Raw genomic sequence first — 14560 nt, forward strand, 5'->3', positions numbered from 1 at the left:
CTCTTCCATTTCTCAACATCCTTCTTGAATTGTGGGAACCAGAACTGGGCACTGTATTCTAGCAACAGTCACACCAGTGCAAATACAGATGTGAAACAACATCTCTGCTCCTACTGAGATTCCTGTTTATGCACCCCAGGAGCTCATTAACTCTTTGGCCACACCTCACATTGGGAGCTCATGTTCAGCTGACCATTTTCTTTCCCCCAGTCAAATCTTTTTCAGAGAGTCACTGATTCCCAGGATAGAGTCGCCCATAAATAGGACTACTTTTTTTTCCTAGATGCATGCATTTCAATTTAGCCATATTAACATATTTTTGGCTTGCACCAGTTTACCAAGTGATCTAGATGGCTCTGAATCAGTGACCTGTCCTATCATTATTTGCCACCCCCCAGCCAATTTTTGGGTCATCTGCAAAGTTTATCGGTGATTATTTTATGTTTTCTTCCAGGCCATTGATAAAAATGTTAAATAGCGTAGGGCCCAGAACCAATTTCTGCAGGAAACACACCTGCTTGATGACCATTCCCCATTTACAATTATATTTTGAAAGGTGTCAGTTAGCCAGGTTTGAATCCATTTATGGTGTGCCATGTTCATTTTATTATGATCTAGTTTTTTAATCATTGAAGTCAGTGGGAGCAGAATCAGGCCCTTCATTCCAATGAAGTTCAATCCTGTATTGCGATATGACCATCTCGTTGATGAAAAAGGAGCCATAAAGCAGATGTATTTCCCCACTAGGGAATACTCCAGCTGCAAGGGGGGTTCCTGCACTGTGTAGAGCTGGTGTAGCCAGCTTTACATCTCCTGCTTCGTAGCATCTGGTATAGGGGTTGTGACAACGAAGGAAGGAACATCATTAGCTGAGCTGCTATGCTCAGTTTATGGACAGCCCCTTTGAGAGCTGTCCTAAGGCGGCTCCAATTTATGCTGGGAGCCAGGCAGAGAATATAGGGCAGCTTACAAGGGTGTCTTAACGCCATCTTTACTCCCTCCCCAGTCCATGCACAGAGTATAGCTCACAAGGAATGCAGCATCTGCACACTTCCAGTTTGGGGTTTTACTTAAATCTCCAAGTTAGCCATTAGAACAGAGTCACAGAATCTGTATTGTACTCCCTTAGCTATTCTCTTCTCCCTGAGACCTCCAGCCCTCCCAATGCTTGCATTCAGCTCCCCCAGCAATTCAAGCTCTCTTTGCTAAACCTGCATCTCATCTTCAATCTGTGCTCCTCCGGCTCCTCCAGCTGCTTTCAGTACTTCTGAGGCTACTCCAGGCCTCCTTCTCAGGGCTTCCCAGTCATTACAACATTATCTCTTGCTGCCTTCAAGTCACTCTCATGCTATTTTAAGCTTTCATCAGCAGCCCATTTGGGAATGTCTACACTGCAATTCAAACCCACAGCTGGCCTGTGCCAGCTGACTCAGCCAGAGCCCTGCTAGCCTAAGGGGCTGTTTAATTACAGTGCAGACATTCAGGCTTAGCCTGGAGCCCAAGCTCTAGGATCTTGCAAGCTGGGAGGGTCCCAGAACTTCAGCTGTAACCGGAGCCTAACTGTCTATACTACAGTTAAACAGCCCCATTAGTCCAAGCTCCATGAGCCTGAGTCAGCTGTCCAATTGCAGTGTAGATATACCTTTTGACTCTCTCGGATCCTCTGGTTGTTTGAAGCTGGCAGCTCTTCCTTTACTCTGCTAGGTTGCCAGTTTCCCTCTGGCTCTAGCCTCTGCATTGATTTGCAGTTCTGTTCATTTGCATCATCTCCTCTGATGCTTTTTGGCTCGTGTCAGTCACACCTTCACTCTCTCCTTGATATCCCTTAGGCCTCCCCAGCAAAGCGCTAACATGCTTAACTTTAAGAACACAGATCATCCCATCAAAGTCAATGGGATTATTAGTGTGTTTAAAATTTAAGCATGAACTTAAGTACTTTGCAGGACACAGGCTATAGACTGCTCTAGGTTACACCAGAGGCTTTCACCATATATTTATTATTGCTATGTAGGCAGTCAAAGAAGACAGGTTAGAGGCCACAGAGCCCCAAACAGTCACTCTGAGGAGGCAAAATACATCCCCAATATTTCTACACCAACCTGCTGTCAAAACCAGCTATTAATGGGCGGGTTGGGCAGGGGAACCCCCAAGCACCTCTCGGGTTGGGAACCACCCAACCGCTTCAAAGAGGAGCTCCCTAAACATCTACATCAAACCTAACTGGGCAATTCCTCCTCTCAGCAGCAAACTTCAGTCTCCATGCCCTGCATTGTCCGCTTCTCACCCCATCCACTACCAAGTAATCCTTTGCTGGATGAGTGCACCAGGTTATTAATCCAGATTTAGGCCTGTGGTAACCCATCTGGTCTGAATAGACTCGGCCTGTGGAGGGATTCTTTAGGTGGAAGGATTAATTTCTGGGAGATTGCAAGGACTTTTTGGGACAATAGCCATGACATGGATTTCCTAGGAAATACTTGGGGATGAAGGGAATGCAAGTGATCTACTTCAAATCCATCCTTTTGAAACTATGCTCTGTGGAGAGAAGTCAATTGATTACCGATTACCTGCTTCTGAGAACTCCAAAGATCCCATCCTGTATAAAAGGAGGAACTAAACTTTTCATGAGTGTGCCAGTTCTGAGCGAAGGTTGTTATGAATTTGTGACCACAAAAAGAGACCCCTCTCAGGGGGGTTTGAAGGACTCAGCTGCTGAACCCCCAATTGGAGACAGTTGAGGTGATCTCTGGTAAGCTTAATAGCATGTGTGTAGATTCTTTCATTGTTTTTTTAACGTGTTCTCTCTGTAGTGCTTTTACCTTAAGAATAAAAGGCTTGCACAGGAAGTGCTGAGTGGTAACTTTTAACTGTTGGCAATTACATCGTATACCCTCTGAGCAGTGGCAGATTAGCCACTAGGCTAATGCGGCCTGTGCCCAGGGGCCCCAGCCAATTGGGGGGCTCTGGAAAAATGGGTGCCCCATGCCCCAACCCAATCAGCGCTCCTGCCAGGAGAGCAGGGGAGGCCCCATGCCCGGATGCCATCAGGCAGGCAGAGCGGGGCAAGCTCCTGAGCCTCAACTGCTTTTCCCCAGCAGGTGCACCAGAGGGGAGGCAGGCAGTGGAGGGGGGGGAAGGCCCCCCCACTTCTTCTGGCCCCAGGCCCCCCAAAACCATAATCCGCCTCCCTCTCTGAGGGGAGACATGAAGCAGACTGCTTACACAGGCGGTCTTTTCCCAGGTACAGCACAGTGAAGGCAGGTAGTAGTTCAGCCTGGAAATTCCCCTCAGCCCCTGGTTGGGGTGAAAGTGAGAGCACAAGCTCTCTCTCTATCAGTTAGGAGGCCAGAAGCCTGAGAGTAGGTGCTATTGCTGGACCGCTAAGGGGAAATAAGGTGCAGTTGCTATGAACTGTGATGCCCACTAAGACCACACATTTGTTGTGGTCATGAATCTCTTCCTGGTAGGGCACCCCCTCTAAGCTATGTGAGGAGGGCATGCACATGAGTCCAATTACACCACCTCCATCCAGCAGGTGCCACAGGGCACCTTCCTAGCAGGGCAGTGCTCACCTTCCAGCCATGGCCTTTCAACAGTATCATCCCTTGTCTGCAGCCCCAGTGATCCCACCAAACAATCCATAATCAGCAAAATGGGTTAAACAAAAGAAAGGCAGGGAAAAAACCTTGCTGGCAGCTCCTCCCAGGATATGGGCCTCTCACTTCAGAGAGGACCTAGGAGTATCAGTGTCCACCTCAGAGCTCACTGGTTCTGGTGCCAGCCTCAGGTCTTTTCCCTTCAACTCGGGGTTCTGTACTCTCCTTCTGCAAGGGCAGAGCTCTGCAGGTTGTCCAGCCTCCCTTCAGACTGGAGAGCCTTAGCAATCTGTTCCCTTCCTAGGGACTGCCTTCAGCTGAGTGGAGTTCCCTGCCTTTTAACTCCAGCCCTGGCATCATTTGCAGGTGTGGCAGGGCAGGGTCCCTCCAGCCCAAATCAGCTCCTTTACCCTTTCCATGCTACTGCGGGGTTTACATACCCCCTCACAGTTGTCAGCTGGATAGAACAGAGAGTTCTATCGGCCCTTAGATTTAAAGAAAACTAATTTCTCGAACCAGCAAAGCCATTAGATAAACTTCCTCTCCTTGAAAACCAGCCGGAGTTCCATCTCCATTGAGTCCTTCTTTCAGATTAAGCTGTCTACAGCTCTGGCCATACTCATTCCATATGAGAATTAATAAATCAATAGGGTTCTACTTCTTTCTAGATGTTGAACACCTGCTGCAAGGTGCCGAGCACACTCAGTCACCACTGAAGACACTGGGAGGGGAGCAGCATCTCTTAGAATCAGGTCTGCAGAGTGCAGAGGTTTCTATTAGTGCAGCAGACTCATTTATCTTTTCTATTTGCATATTGTTGCAAAATGGCTCAGAAATGCTTCTGAAGCCATTCAGAGAGCAGCAATCGCTGTAAATTTGCTGCCAAATGGCCTGTAAATAATATAAATAAAATGGCTTTCATGGAATTAAATTCTGCTTACAGGCAGACTGGAGTGTCCTTTTGTAGATGCCAAGAAAAAAAATTGGACAGCGGATGGCTGGTCACAAAAACAAATGTCCCTTTTAAAATCCCTGAAGTATTTTGCATATTGTATTTCATTTGTTTCTGCCAGTAAATTCAGTCAGTGACCAGTTTTCCACAAATATTTCACTGGCCTAATGTTTTCCAGAAGAAAAGCAATTTATTGATCAGAGCATCATGCCTACAGATCTAGATCATCTCATAATGTACACACCTTCTTAAAACAGAAGCCAGGACAGTGCAGTGGATAGTGCATAGGGTTGGGGTGGTCAGGAGACCCCAGGGTCTATTTGTAGCTCAATTACTATGTGACCTTGGACATAGTTGCTTCACTTCACTGTGCCTCAATTGCCCCATCTTTAAAAGAGGGGCAATAGCGCTTATGTGCCTTTATACAGCTTATTGAGCTCCGTGGGTGAAATGTGCTAGCTGGAGTAAGTGCTCAGCCTTATTAATGATCTCTCCTCAGTTTGTCTCTGTTCGAGCAGACAAATCTTATTTTTCCTGCATGAAATGCTAAATGAAGTGCAGTTATGGCCCAATCCAGCTGCTTCTGAAGTCAATGGCACAATTCCCATAGACTTCAATGGTGCAGGATCTGCCCCTTAAAGACTAAGAACTCAATTAAGAGGTGCTTTATGGCTCCTTTATGCTGGTGTAAAGGTTCTGTAAAGATGTCCTAAAGGCTACAGTAGGAATATCATCAATGCAAAGGGAATCTCTAATAGGTGTAGGGCCCTCACACAACTCTGCATGAGCCCTGGGTAAAGGAGTGGTGGTTTGGGTATCCCTAAGCTATTCCCGGTTGCCAGAATGGTCCAAAAGGACTATTATCATCTGGGCACCAGTTAAGGTAAACTTCAGGCTGCTCTAACCTGCATCAGAGACAACCTGAGCTTTGGCAGCCTTTTGCAATGTTCCCTCTAATTTTTTCCACCCATGTGCAGAATAAATTTTGTTATGTGCACTGAGGTAATGTGTGGATGTGCACCACTAGTAGAAACAAAAAACCTAGATATAATATATATTTTTAAAATGTTACCACTAGGGATACTTACTCCAGCAAGGACAGGCTAGGTATTTTAGAACTCACTACTCAAAGAATTAAATTTAAGTGTAAGAGAAATAAAAATTATGAAATTCATAGACCAGTCAAAACACTAAAATAACACACTTTGAAAGCATAAAATTAGAGAGAATATATGTGCATTTCAGAAAGTACCAAGAAGTAACAACACAAGTATGTGTTGGGAAATGTATTACCACATCCGAGGTAGAAGCCAAACTCAAACAGCTTAATGGGACTAAATCCGGGGGCCCAGATAATCTTCATCCAAGAATATTAAAGGAACTGGCACATGAAATTGCAAGCCCATTAGCAAGAATTTTTAATGAATCTGTAAACTCAGGGGTTGTACCGTATGACTGGAGAATTGCTAACATAGTTCCTATTTTTAAGAAAGGGAAAAAAAGGTGATCCGGGTAACTATAGGCATAGTTAGACATCTGTAGTACGCAAGGTCTTGGAAAAAATTTTTGAAGGGGAAAGTAGTTAAGAACATTGAGGTCAATGGTAATTGGGACAAAATACAACATGGTTTTACAAATGGTAGATAGTGCCAAACCAACCTGATCTCCTTCTTCAAGAAGGTAACAGATTTTTTAGACAAAGGAAAAGCAATGGATCTAATTTACCTCAATTTCAGTAAGACGTTTGATATGGTTCCACATGGGGAATTATTAGCTAAATTGGAAAAGATGGGAATCAACATGAAAACTGAAAGGTGGATAAGGAACTGGTTAAAGGGGAGACTACAACAGGTCACACTGAAAGGTGAACTGTCAGGCTGGAAGGAGGTTATTAGTGGAGTTTCTCAGGGATTGGTTTTGGGCCCAATCTTATTTAATCTTTTTATTACTGACCTTGGCACAAAAAGTGGGAATGTGCTAATAAAGTTCATGGATGACACAAAGCTGGGAGGTCTTGCCAATACAGAGAAGGACCTGGATATCATACAGGAAGATCTGGATGACCTTGTAAATTGGAGTAATAGTATTAGGATGAAATTTAATAGTGAAAAGTGCAAGATCATGTATTTAGGGATTAATAACAAGAATTCTGGTTATAAGATGGGGACGCATCACTTGGAAATAACAGAGAAGGAGAAGGACCTGGTTTTTCGCCTTCCTCTGTAGCGTGGGGCACGGGTCACTTGCTGGAGGATTCTCTGCAATTCGAAGTCTTTAAGCCACGATTTGAAGACTTCAATAGCTCAGACATAGGTTAGAGGTTTGTTACAGGAGTGGGTGAGTGAGATTCTGTGGCCTTTTGTTGTGCAGGTCAGACTGTATGATCATAATGGTCCCTTCTGACTTTAAAGTCTATGATTCTATGACACAATGTGTGCGTGACACACTGTGTGAGAAACAGTATGTGTGTGTGTGTGTGTGTGAGTGAGACACACACAGAGACAATATGTGTGACACAGAGACTGTGTGTGTGTTGGTTGTTGGGGAAATTTCTGAAAGATGCCGTCTAAGGCACTAACTGAAAGCTCTCCTCCTCCTGAACCATGTTCCTCCTCCCCCGCTCTGTGGAGATGGGGTATATGGGCAGGGGAAGAGACAGAGTGTGTGTATGTGTGTGTGAGAAAGAGAGACAAAAATTATGTGTGCTAGCTTCTGGGGAAGTCTCTTAGAGACCGTGCGCTCTCTTTAGGGCACTCACCAGGCTTGTTCAGATCTTAGAGCTGCTCCAAGCCCTGTCCCCTCTCCTCTGCTCTGTGAGATGGAGTACAGTGGCTGGGGGAAGGGGGACACCCTGACATCAGCCCTCTGCTCTGCACAACCAGCAGGAGGGTCCCACAAGCAGCTACAGGAGCAACGTGGCTGCAAAGCAGCGGGGGGAGGGGTCAGCTGAACACACGATGCCAGATGTGCACGGCTCTGCTCATCAAGTGTGTGGTCCTTGAATCTCTTCTGGGCAGCCGCCCAACTGCACAGCTTAGAGGGAACACAGAATAGGCGTGGCACAAAGGTGGTGTAAAGTCACTGGTCCCTGCACCAAACATTACCAGTGTAGGGATGAATTTTGCCCATAGGTCCTGAGATCTTGCAAATGTTAATGACAAGTGCACTGTGCTCCATAGTGTTTCCAGGGTTGGCCCTCAATTCACAATTTGAAAAGCTAACAAGCAATGGATCTGATTCTGCAAGGAGCTGAGTGGCTTCCCTTAGGTGCTGAGCACCTGCAAATTCCAGGAAAGCTAAAGAGATGCACAGTAAATTGTACAATTGGGCCCAATGTCTCCTAGTGTGAAATAAACAGATCTCATTATTCTGTAACTTTCAACTTATCTCTGTGTGTGTGTGTGTATGTATATGTGTATATTATATATCTGTATCGTACTATATGTTCCATTCTATGCATCCGATGAAGTGAGCTGTAGCCCACGAAAGCTTATTCTCAAATAAATTTGTTAGTCTCTAAGGTGCCACAAGTACTCCTTTTCTTTTTGCGGATAGACTAACACGGCTGCTACTCTGAAAGCTGAATATAGGAGATGCACTTACACTGTGGGGAAAAAAAATCAGCACAACCAAATGTTGGCAGCTTCAATTTTCAAAACATTCGTGCACACACAAAAAAATCCCATGGAAGCTTCTCTGCAACTGGCTGTCAGATGCAGAGTGCTGGCCTCCAGCTGGGAACAGGGGAGGGACAGGAACTAAAAATAGCACGAGATGCTTCTGCTACAGTTGCCTTTTCTGTTCCAAATTCTCATTTCCATTTTGTATAAGTGGGGGAAAAAAAAGGTTTCTGTGCTCTTTTAGGGTATGTCTACATTGCAATAAAACATCCTCGGCTGGCCCAGGTTAGCAGACTTGGGCTCAGGCTACAGGGCTATAAACTTGCAGACATTTGGGCTGCAGCCCAGACTCTGGGACCTTCCCCCATCCAGAGTACCCAGAGCTTGGGCTCCAGTCTGAGCCCGAACATCTACACAGCAATTTTATAACCTTGCAAGCCTAAGTCAGCTGATCAAGGCCAGCCACAGGTGTTTTACTGCAGTGTAGACATACTATTAGGCAGGGTCTGATCTTGCTCCCAGTGCACTAAATAGCAAACACACCATTGACTTGAGTCGGGCAGAATCAGGTCCCTAAAGAATGCTGGTAGACTGGTGTGGCAAATCGAAGAGACTCCACCAATTATTGGGCAGATACAGAGGCTAAGGTGATTCATACTTAAAGGGAAATTTTAAAATGTGGATGTTTTTCATGTTTCAAATCATGTAGTGCAAGACTGGTGTTACCACAAGCCCTCTTATGGGACAGCCCATTGGTTGTTCTCCCTTTGCTCCAGGGAGGTAATAATTTACTATTGGCCCAAACTGCTACCTGCCCTGTCTTGAACCTGTCAGCTGTAAGTAACAAGTGAGCTCCACCCACAGGCTCAGGAGCGTGGGAGGAGTGAAACACAGCCTGGGCCACAATCTGACCCCTAAAAAGCAGTTATAAAGGATCCCGCTCTCAGTGGGCTCACTTGTGAGCTAGCCTATACATTCAGCAGCTTCCACACCAAGAAGAAGGCTGGTGCATCTTACTTCCCGCACGGTGCAATGATCTGATCTGAATTGTGACTCTGTGCCAGAGACTATTCTCTGTTCTGCTCCTGGGGCAACATAGCTAATCGCTGCCTCTTCTTTCTCAGGCAGATTGCTAGATACCTGTTTAGCTCATTGACATTCATAGGAATTTTGATAACTTCAATGGGAGTGGAAGCAAACCCTAGGTTAGTAAAATATGTTTTCAGACCCAATGACATCTCAGAGTTTTGGGTATGCACGAATGCAGACTGAAGGGATAGAATGGTTGAATAATATGGGGATTTTGCAATATTCTATTGTTACAATGTGGGCACTTCAGTGATTTGGGGTTTTTTAAATGATCATGGTCAAACTGGACGACGTACGCATGTCCTGCAAACAAGTTAGATTGTCTTATGTTAAGTGTGAGAACTGAGAAGCTAGCAAGCACCAAAAAAAAAAAAAAAAAAAAAAAAGCCCCTCTCTTGACAACAGTCACCCTTCTTTCCAATGAAGCACTGTAATCCCACTTCTCCTTTTCTGAAAGCTGCATAATAGAAACACATGTGCAAGTTATGTACGAAAGTTAACACCTTCTCTTATGCAAGAGCATGGATGGAACTTTTTACTTTCAGATTTTCTTAAGCAACAAGCACATACAAAAACCAGCAAATACAATTTCATCAGCTTAGTTTTTAAGTAACACCTGTCAATGTCTCTGAAAATTGGAACATCTATCAATATGGGCGGATCATGGCCATTCCCAAATAACAAGGGGGGAAATTAATTTTAAAAACCTCTTTATGAAATATGTACACACATATCACTAAAAGCCCAACCCTGCATTCCTTGCCTACTGAAAATCCCCAGTGAACTTGCTGGCCCTTTCAGGTGTGTCTGGAATGTTGGGTCAGGCCCTTAATTTTTGTTTAGACATGGTATACAAACACCTTTTGACCAGAGGCTGACAGGTTTGCCATTCCATTCAATATTAGGTATCAAACTAATCCAACACATCACAGAATTTTGCATGTGTGCATAATACTGTCATCTAACCCGTGAACATATGGGAAAACATTCATTTTGCTGGTTAAGTAGTTGCAACTTGAGTTACTGCAATGATCTCCTTAAACTGGTTGTAAATTTGGCCCATGATGCATTCTTTGATTCTCTGTTCATTAACAAATACCGGATCTTTTGAGACAATGTTCCATAATTTCTCAAATTCTTTACTGGCATGCAAGACCCAGTGAAACTATAAAGATTTTCGTTTGGCTGAAAAATATTCCCTTTAACTGCTACCCACTGTATTGCATACATCCAGCAGAATGTGCCTGCAATGCAGATGAATATAGCAAAGCAGTGCATTTGTACTTACCAGCAAAGTCCTGATGTGCCACTGATTTCAACTGAATGTGAACAGAATGCAGCTACTCAGCAGACAGAGTGAAGAACCAGCTTTGAAGTAGTCCCCAGTTAAGTCCCCATTCCTGCAGTTTCTGTACAGGTAAAACTTTCTATTGCATCAAGTTTTACCTAGATAAATGGTTCAGAATAAAGGTCCTAAATATGCAACTGGACTTTTATTATTTAAAAACTGCAAACCACCTTCTCAGCCATCAAGTCAGAAATGTCAAATGTGCAAGGTGGAATGGGGACATCCACATCAAAATCATATTTAATAGGTTTACTAAAACACAGAGAATGGCTAATTTACATCCCCTATCCAATTGTATCCAGTTTAACTTTTTTCTCATTTTGTGGTAGAGGTGGGTCATTTAGCTATAAAACACTACACATTAAAGATATTCAGAATAATGTTTATTTATATTCAGTGCTATAGTTCATTAAATACTGGTATCATATATCCATGTCTGAGGTAATATAAATTAAAAATATATTCAAGGTTTCAGTCCCATACTTGTGCTCTCTAATTTTTCTACCATCATACAGAATTTTGAAGCAAACACAGTAGTTCATAATTTTCAATGCAGCTGTGAATATCATTTTAATATAGTCTCTTCTTGTCTGACTATACTTTTGAGGAGAATGATTATTGCATGATACATTTTTAGTACATTTTTTACTTATATTAGAATTTTCTCATAAAATCACACATGTCCAAGTTATAGGATGAATGGGCATGAGGATGTATTTTGGGCTAAGGAAGACAGACTTTGAATCAGAATGACAGCACATGCTGCAGGATTATTGTCTGTATACATTATGGCCCAGATCCAGAAAAAACACTTACGCATGTGCTTAACTTTAAGCATGTGCGTATTCTCAAGCAACTTCAGTGGGACTACTCACTTGCTTAGTTAAGCATGTGCTTAAGTGCTTTGCTGGATCAGAGTCCAGAAGAGACTGCAAACATAAATTAACAATCCTCTTTAACTCTGCATCGTTTGAAAACATTGCTGGTTTTACACTGCATCACCATTGTAGGATTTTTTCATGTTAGTGAAGCACCTGTGAAAGTTTCTAACTTGGTTCATAAATAGACTATGCAAAAATAAGCTGCTAGAATGACCCTCTTCTCTCCATTTTGATAAAAGCAAAACCTGATTTGAAAAGCTATTAAAGTAATTTTTCAATGGTAAAATATATTTAAGAAAATAAACTCTTCATTTCATCATCTTCCATTGACATATAAGCTTGTTAAAGGGCAGGGCATACCTCTCACTCACAAATTCAACAGACTGAAGCATTTCAATCCTTTTTGCACTATATGCTGGTGTTAGTAAGCCCTTATCCTAAATCTCCATCAAGTCCAACACTAGTGAGCCAAAGAAACAAAAACAAAAAAAATGTTTCTTGCATATGTCTTTTTCATAAAGTCCATGGAGAAAAAAATATATTTTCCTTATTATTAAACTCTTATTTAACTCCTGCCATTAAAATAGAAGATACACCTCACCAATATCTATTTAACTTTAATTAGCCATTGTAAATACAAAGGATATAAGTGCGCTGTAAAAATCACTGTGACATGCCATCAAACTCTTTTAGCGTTTCAAAAGTTGTATCGATCCATATTTAATTGATGAAGCTACAGCTAACTTTTTGTGCTTGGATACTCTTGGAGGTAAAGGCATACTTTCATCCGATTTTTTTTTATTATTCTATTTTGCAAACTAGTGACAGTGGTGATGATGCTATCCTGAAAAATCAATTTGTAGTATTACCAAAGCCTATGGTCTGTATTAAAACTCTCCATGCTCATGCAGTGAGTTGCATTGTTGAGGGTTCCATTACAGTGGTACTGGACCTGACCACCAGGTTCTATCCATGCAGCACTATATCTTTAGTACTCCACAGAACTCACTATTGCCCTTGGTTCTTCAAATGTTGCCATCATTATATGCTTTGGGGTAGGTAGGGAGAGTATTTCCCCTGCATCAGTTGGTGAATGAATACTGTTGTCTATAAGGTTGGAAACCTCTTCCTCGTGATCTTCATACAGTGTATTGACGTTCAGCAGAGGGTGAGTAGGATTACGATTCAGTGCAGCTGTTGGCTCTGGTTTGATGTGGCTCAGGGTTATATTTGTTGCAGCAGCAGTTGTTGCTGTATGATTGTGATTACATGAGAGGTAAGCCCCAGCAGCAGGGACAGTTCTGCATGTCTCAGATGAGTACAGAATCTCTTTCTCATGATTTGGGATGACTGAAAGAAAACACAATACAGAGTAAATCACTGGGTAGTCTATTTTTCCCTACTAATCCGCCACATAGCTGATCCCATAGAATTCAATGGGAGTTTTGCCACTGATTTCAATAGGAGTAGAATTGGGCCCAATACACAAGTTTTAATGGACTCTGAGAAATCTAAGACTACTTCTTCATGAGAGCTTTGACTTTTGAAAATTCTAGTCCTAGAAGCACATTACAGTGTGACTAACAAGTTTTGTAAATATCACTCAAAGCTACATTTCTAAGCATTGCCTATGTGAAATCATCCTCATTAAATGAACAAAAGTCAATTTAAAAGAATTTAGGAATGTTTTACTATTTCCTCCATAGATTCTAGCCAGTGCTTTGCAAATGTTGTGATTTAATGTTTCAACAAATTTTAGGGATGCCTAAATATGCAAGTTGAAATATAAAAATACTGATTATATTTTCAATAGGAAAAAAAGAAGGGACACACACCATAAGACACTATTCTAAATGTGTAAACAATGTGTAATCAATAAATACTTCTTTCCAGAACTTGCTCACTCAAAAGTATTCTTGGGTGGGGTTTAAGGTGGGCATAAAAGCAGCTGTTATAATTATTTTGTACTCACAACTTAAAATATCCAAACACTTGTTTAAGTAAAGATAATCGAGACCAGAAACCCCCAGTGGCTTCCGGGAGCTGGGAGTCAGAACAGGCTACTGTATTAAGAATGCTGTAGGAAGTCCTGCATGTGTACATTGGGGAGTTTGAGGACTCCAGAAAGGAGGATAAGGATTTGGAAGTGACAGAAATTTTTAGACCTCAAATCACTTTTCTGCTGGGCAGGGAGGACACAGTAGCTGTCTGTCTGCTGAGGTCCAGAATGGGGGGGTCTTCTCTTATAAGGAACTGAGAGCCATATCTTTAACACAAAGTTTTCTATAACTCCAACTGCATATTTCATCTTTTATATCGGTCACTTACAGTAATAAAACAAGTAGATATCTAGCTATGGCGCCCATCACCATAGCATCTCCGCTCCTCACGATCACTTGAAATATTTGTCTTCACAACACCCCTCTGAGCATAGGCACTCACTTTTATTTTTCCCCAGGGGTGCCCCACCCCCGCTCTGCCCCAAGACCCCGCCTGCAATCCTCCCCTTTCCCCAAGACCCCGCCCATGCTCTGCTCCTCCCGCCCGCTGCTCTCCACCCTCCCCAAAACACTTCCCCGAAACAGCTGATCAGTAGCACTGTGGATGGTAAGCACTCACAGAGTCGGCCCCTATGCCTCTGAGATAGGGAAGTACTATTATCCGCATCAGACAGGTGGGGAACTGTGACTTGTCCAAGAACGCACAGAAGTCTGTGGCCAAACTGAGAAATGAACCTGAGCCCCAGGGGGTGCCTTCCGCACAGACCAGCCTTCCTTAAAGCCAAGTAGGACAAAGGGAAATTTAAATTTGTATTAAGGACTACAACCCAGCAATAATCTGAGTTTTCGAATCATCAAGATTCAGGGCATAAGCCAGCCTCTAACAAAAGGGGAGTATGAAGAAACTTTCCTCTGGGCAGACTATTCCGTAACTGCCTTCTGCACAGTTTTATGCACCTTCCTCAGTATCTGGCACTGGCCTCTGTCATACATGGGATACTGGACTAGATGGAACACAGGTTGATCTAGCATGGCAGTTCCTGTGTTACTGGAAAATGAGTGACGTTCCTTACA

The 14560-nt window shown here is 43.1% G+C and overlaps 1 protein-coding gene across 25 annotated transcripts in view; it reads right to left on the reverse strand.

Moving 5' to 3' along the window:
* Positions 1-10975: 10975 nt before the first annotated feature.
* PANX2 (pannexin 2) overlaps positions 10976-14560 on the reverse strand; it is a 63477-nt gene continuing 59892 nt past the window's right edge. For all 25 annotated transcript variants that reach the window (XM_043550731.1, XM_043550679.1, XM_043550650.1 and 22 more), the window contains one exon: positions 10976-12836. In XM_043550731.1, coding sequence (XP_043406666.1) covers positions 12475-12836 — 362 coding nt within the window. In that variant the 3' untranslated portion in view covers positions 10976-12474. The remainder of the gene's footprint in view (positions 12837-14560) is intronic.

The sequence above is a fragment of the Chelonia mydas genome, chromosome 1 (assembly GCF_015237465.2).
Source record: "Chelonia mydas isolate rCheMyd1 chromosome 1, rCheMyd1.pri.v2, whole genome shotgun sequence".
Taxonomy (NCBI): Eukaryota; Metazoa; Chordata; order Testudines; family Cheloniidae; genus Chelonia; species Chelonia mydas.